Consider the following 6185-nt stretch of genomic DNA (forward strand, 5'->3'; position numbering starts at 1 on the left):
AGTTGTACTCATGCATGGAGCAACCAGCCAAGCTGGGAGCTGTGGCAGGCCCCACGCAACAGGCCCTGGCCATGCACGCAGTAGGAGTTACCAGGCACCTCCTGGCATGGGCTGCCAGTCCATTGGGGTAGGGCTGCAGGTCGTTTCTTGCACATGGCCTTTGCTCTGCCTCAGCCCTCCAGAGTGCAGAAGAAGGCAGATGCTGCTGGGCAACATGCCCTGAATGCATCTGAGCTTCTCCAGAGCCTGACCTGAGCATTAGCCCCATGATGACATGGGGCCAGGAGCTGGAGAGGCCTCCCGTGACTTGCGTGCCCAGGGCTATCACACTGAGAACTTCTTCTCCCCCACGCAGGGGCCAGCTGAGGTGTGCCGAGCCACTTGGGCCAGTGGCAGAGCTCAGCAGACCTCCTCCATAATGGGAATCACCCCGCAGTTGCCCACGGACACCAGGGCAGGGCACACATCAGGCTGGACCACTTGATCCATCTCACACACATCTATCTGGGCAGAGGGAGGACTTCCTCCCGGGAGCTTCCTGTAGGAGGGGGAGATGGGGCCCTGCCTTTGGCTTTCCCCAAGAGACTGCTCTGGAAAGAGGGAGGGGAGAGGGCTTACCCCTTCCTCACCTCACTGAGGCACTGATCCTGCACATGCTGGCTGTCCTGCCCGCCTTCAAGGAGGAGGCAGGAGCTCTCAGCCCTTTGTCCCCTGGCCCAGTCAGGGCCAGCATTAGCCTAGCAGTCCGCGCTGGCACTGCTCATACATGGCAGCTCCTGGCACCACCTCCCAAAGTCGACGTGGCGGTCATTAAACTGCAGACTGGTGGAAACAGCAGCAACGAGATACCATTCAGAGGAAAGAAGAATTTTGTTGGCGGGTTCTTCTCCTGCCGGTCGTAGCAGAGGCCAGGGCCCGTGGGGAATTCAAACAGCTTGCGAGGGCACCGCTGCTCCGGGCACGCTTCGTCGGGCTCCAGGCTCCGTGCTGAACAGGGGCATTGCGCACGTGCATTACTGACAGTCGACGGTCAGACTCATTCTCCCACATTGCAGCAGGCAAGGCAAGGCTGTAATTTGGAGAGGGCCGAAATCTTCACCCCAGGTGCCCAAGGGGTAGATCCAGTTTGCGCACCTAGCTCATGCCACCCTTTTCCCCCCTCTTCACCTTTCGCCCACATGATGATGTAACGTATTAATTTCCTACGATGCACAATGAACTGTAGGTGTTTCTATGGCATCAAATGAAAGACAGAGACGATGAGCTTCCCTTGCTGCAAAGGCTGAAGAATCGCTCCGCAGAGTTTAACTTCAGGCAGGAATGTGAGGACGAAACCAGGCCTGCCCATGCTGGAGAGCCCCTGAAAATAGATCTGTCAGGGAACCCACTAGCCACCTCGATGCTGTGTTAGGCTGCTGGAGCCCTCCTGCTCATCCCCCCTAAAATACACCACGTTTGATGGCAGCTGAAGCACCTAGAAAACTAAGCCAAGGGGCTTGTCTAGCAGAACAAGCGCAAGCTCAGAGCAAACCCAGGGACTTGTAAGGAAAGGCTGGCATTATTCCTACCTGAGGAAGTTTGCCACCCAAAATTAAATAGTGTAACCAATGACTTAGTGCCTTTCACAGATAAAGCCTTGGTCCTGAGCAGGCTTTTTTTGGTAAATGCCGGGTGCCGGATTGCGGATTGTTTGCAAATAGGTTTCTATGCTGGATGCTATCAGGATTAAAGTTCCTCTGTCCCTTGTCTGCACCGCTGCCACCACGCGTGACCCTTGTAAGCAACCACCTGTGTTCTTGTCTTACAGACTATATGAAGGAATCTGTGTGTAGTTCTAGCACGTGTTCCCTGAACAGCAGCGAAAACCCCTATGCCACCATTAAGGATCCACCCATCTTAACATGCAAACACTCCGAGAGTAGTTATGTCGAAATGAAATCACCCGTCCACCGGGAGTCTCCATATTCAGACATGCCAACCTCATCAACGGCTAATAAAAATATATATGAAGTTGGTAAGTGTCTCAGCCAGGGGAGGCAGCAGTTGAACAGAAGCCAGAACTAGCTTTGCAAGGATCAGCTGCTCCATTTGGCGGCTGTCCTGCGGTTTATGCTGCCAGGTGGCCACAACTGGCAAAAGCAATCCGGACGTAGCAGACCTCATACCGCGTGGGCTAGGGACTGGCCCGCGGAGCCTGGTGGTTTGCTGTCTTGGGGCTGAGGGGACGTCTACACAGCAGGCCCAGAGAAGCAGTCTGTGAGCTAGTTTTAACATAGCTGGGTTGAGTACCTAAATGAGCCTATTCACAGCAGCCCAGAGCCATGCAGGCTAATTCACCTTGCTGCTTCCCATCCCTCGTGGAGCTCAAGCCAGGCATTAACAGAAACAAGGTACCGAGGGCCTCCTGTGCTAGACATAGGCAGAAGACATGACTAGCTGGCCTGTCCCAGGGCAGAGAGATTTCATCTCAGCCCAAGGGTTCCCACACTCCTGTTTGCAGCTTTTGAGTTTCAAATCCCAGGCTCTGGGAACCAACCTTCCTCCCATTATCTTGCACAGTCCTAGTCTCCCAGTAACTGGCTCTATGCAACGTGCTGCCGTGTCCTTTTGTACCTTTCCTGGGACCAGCTGATGGCCAGCGCAATCTCATGTATTTACTATAAAACTCTAGCTGATAAATCTGTAAATTTTTGACCTCATCTGTGCACATAACTGCTCAGAACCAGCAGCCTGGTTGCTCCTGTAACCCGGTTCTCATTGTGTCCTCAGAGCCCACAGTCAGCGTGGTTCAAGATGCACGTGGCCGTACTGCTAGTTACATCCAGAACCCATACGACCTGCCACGTAACAGCCACATTCCTAGTCACTACGACCTCCTTCCCGTACGACACAGCCCTACACACGGGACATCTTGGGACAAGCAGTCCTAAAGAGATAAGCATCGCTGTCGCAACGTGCTGCGAACGTTGGCGCCAAGACAGACGAGACGACAATCCTTTTTTTGTTCCACGGTTGCTGACGGGACTTGAACTAGCATTTCACAAGGAACCTAACCTGAGCAGAACATCAGTTTGGGCCAACTACTGCTGCATGATATTATTTAAACAGCCATTTTTCTATGGATCACAGATGACTGAGGAGCCTCCCTCCACCTATGACTGGAATCATCAACCAAGGAAGCTGTTTACATAGTCCAGTCAAAAACTATACATTCGCTGCATTTTTAACTTGATTTTGCTGTAAGATAAAACAAAATCATGAGCTGTAAAGTACTTAAACCTTCAGCTGTACATTTTGGCCACCTCCATAGAGACCTTTACTGTTAGAAGCAAGATGTCTATTTTACATATTCGCCCTGGAAAAGGACACTCTCAAAGATGCTAGGAAAGAATGTGGATTAATTCAGCTGGAATAGTTTTTGAACTTTGGTTAATGCCATCACCATAGTCATTTCACATACGAGATGTTTTTATTCTTGGGAATTACTTCTGTAATATAGTCCTGTTTGTACTGGCTGCGAAGATAGCTTAGTAGAGAATTATTATGTATAGACAGCCTGTGGTTACTCTCAGTGCCTCATGCACATTTTTTTCTTTTAAGGATGCAACATCTTCACAGACATCCAGTGATCTGTAACGATGGAGTCCATTTACAGCGAGTCTCGAGTCCAGCATATGCATTCTGGCACCGTACAATCCTTTGATGGGTCTTAGTTTCCCCTTTACGGCCACTATTTTATTAGATATGTTGGACCAGATTATAAAACAGGTGCAACACAGCATATCCTTCCATTGATTTCACTGGAGCTACGCAGGTTCTCAGCAGCTGAGGATCTAAGATAGTGTCCACATTTCAAAAAAATCTGAGACTTTTTTTTTTTGTCCACGCCTATGACAGTATAAAGCCACAAGGGGTGTTTGCTAAACCATCTTTACAAAACCATTCCATCAGGGCCAAATTAATTGCATGCCATTTATACTACAAAACCGTAAACTTTTTAATCTGCATCAACATGTAGGGCAACTTCCAGTGATTCTATCTGAAACGTCATGACACTGAGCTGTAACTAGATTTCCTTCTTAAACAGCTGTTTGTGGAATAATTAACATGTGGTTAGCCTGTGGCACAGCTTTGGAAGAAGCCTCCCTGACCATCTTTTGTAACCCTTATCGACATAGAGATTAGAATACTTGCTGTTAAGCAGTTCCTTGTAGATCTTGAGCATGAAGTAGTATTGATGCTAAATATGTAACTTTATTAGGCAAATGCAGGAGTAGCAAGTTGATTGCTTCTTAAATATAAAAAAGTCTGTTGTGCATTCGCTAGTCTGATGGAAACGCAAGAGAAATAAAATGTGCTGGGACTGGTTTGTCAAAGCAGGAAACGATGGTCTACAAGACCAGGAGGAAGGTCCAGAGCCTTTCACCTTCAGAGCCGTGGTTTGAATCTGGCTTCAGCAAGGAGTCATTGCCATTTGATGACCAGCTTATGTGAAATAAAGCAGTGGTGGCCACCATCTAGTTCCGGCTAACGGGTTTATCGTCCCATCAGCTGGCACCCTGGGACGCACTCTCCAGCAGGCCAGCAACTGGATGCACTGTGGAGACTCCCCCCTTCATCGCTGGGGTCGAGGCATATGGGCAGGGTGAGCACTCTGCACTGCCACCACCTACGCTATATTTCTGTGACTGTGAGTTGGTTCAGTCAAACACACGCATCGAATTTACTTGCGACAGGGCGGGGAGAAGCACTGGTGAGACTGCACGAGAGATTGGAAGCTTTCCTGGGTGGAGGCAGGTACAAGTTCCAGACCCCTTTGTGCAATTCAACAACTTCTGCAGTTCAGGCGATGAACTCCAGAGATCTTCCCCCATGAAGTGAGAGAGAAGCAGGTTTTCATGTTGCAGGACAATGCATCACTATTTACATGAATGCTGCATGCATGCATGGGGGCAAATGATTGATCAGCAATAGTTAATTTTACTTTCCAGAGAAGCCTTATTCGAGATGCAACAATTATTTTGTAGGACCAGGTAGGGATATATTTTACTTACACATAGAGAAAGACTTACCTCAGAAATAACAATGAAAGGCAGTTCAATTAAAGTCAGGCTTGTTAGAGACCTATCATCGATCTAGCACTAGCACAAGCAGTCTCCATTGCAAGCCTAAGCAACGTATGTGTTTGCATTTCTGTTCAGTTTGAGATGAGACTCTGGAGAGCAGAGAGATGCTCAACTTTCCAAAGCTGGATTTCCAAACCAAATGAAGTGATGTGCATAGAGCTTAACCAGGAGAAAATAAAGCAAATCCATTCCTGTATATTAGCATTAGTTTAGACACCAAAATGGCAATACTTTTTTAAAGCAAGACAGATTTGTAATATATTTGTTCACTGTGCTAAGGAACCACCTTGTACAAAATAAACTGAATTTCTCTCAATGTGCATTTCTCGAACATGCTCATTCGCAGCCTAAAACCTCACAAACAAACAGCACCATGCCACAGGACGAGTTAGCAAAGGGAGCGTGCACAGCTCCCCCTGGACACATGCTGCGAGCATCTGAAAAGCAAAAGTAGACTCTGACATTTCTGAGAAGAAGTGAGTGAGAAACAGATGAAGTGATTCAGAGAGCAATCCCGGAGCCGACGGTAAGTGACAGGGTAAGTACCTCCTCATCATTTTTCCAGGCAATTCTTACTCGCCTATGATCATTAAACATATACAAAATACCTGAAGCATTATACTAGAACGACACTGCCCGACACCCCCTGCAAGCTCACATTCATAGTGTCATAGTTTCTAGGGTCAGAAGGGACCTGAGCAGATCATCTAGTCCGACCCCCTGCCATGGCAGGAAAGAGCACTGGGGTCAAATGACCCCCGCAAGGTGTTCATCTAACCTCCTCTTAAAAACCCCCAGGGTAGGAGCCAGCACCACCTCTCTTGGAAGTTGGTTCCAGACCCTAGCCGCCCTAACTGTGAAGTTGCACCTCCTGATGTCTAGCCTAAATCTCCCCTCTGCCAGCTTGTGACCGTTATTCCTGGTCACTCCTGGCAGTGCTCGGGGGAACAGTGACTCCCCCAGTGCCTGCTGGTCCCCCCTGACTAGTTTATAACAGGCCACTAGATCCCCCTCAGCCTTGTCTTGTGGAGGCTGAACAGGTTCAGGTCCCGTAGCCTC

At 48.9% G+C, this 6185-nt stretch overlaps 1 protein-coding gene across 3 annotated transcripts in view; it reads left to right on the forward strand.

The window, feature by feature from the left end:
* The window catches only part of MEGF11 (multiple EGF like domains 11), a 386245-nt gene extending 380803 nt beyond the window's left edge, over positions 1 to 5442 (forward strand). For 2 of the 3 annotated variants that reach the window (XM_019503962.1, XM_019503960.1), the window contains 2 exons: positions 1808 to 2014; positions 2770 to 5442. In XM_019503962.1, coding sequence (XP_019359507.1) covers positions 1808 to 2014; positions 2770 to 2930 — 368 coding nt within the window. In that variant the 3' untranslated portion in view covers positions 2931 to 5442. The remainder of the gene's footprint in view (positions 1 to 1807; positions 2015 to 2769) is intronic. The other variant, XM_019503961.1, reaches the window with a different exon arrangement.
* Positions 5443 to 6185: the final 743 nt, after the last annotated feature.

This window comes from Gavialis gangeticus, unplaced genomic scaffold, assembly GCF_001723915.1.
Source record: "Gavialis gangeticus isolate Ggan-Ray unplaced genomic scaffold, GavGan_comp1, whole genome shotgun sequence".
NCBI lineage: Eukaryota > Metazoa > Chordata > Crocodylia > Gavialidae > Gavialis > Gavialis gangeticus.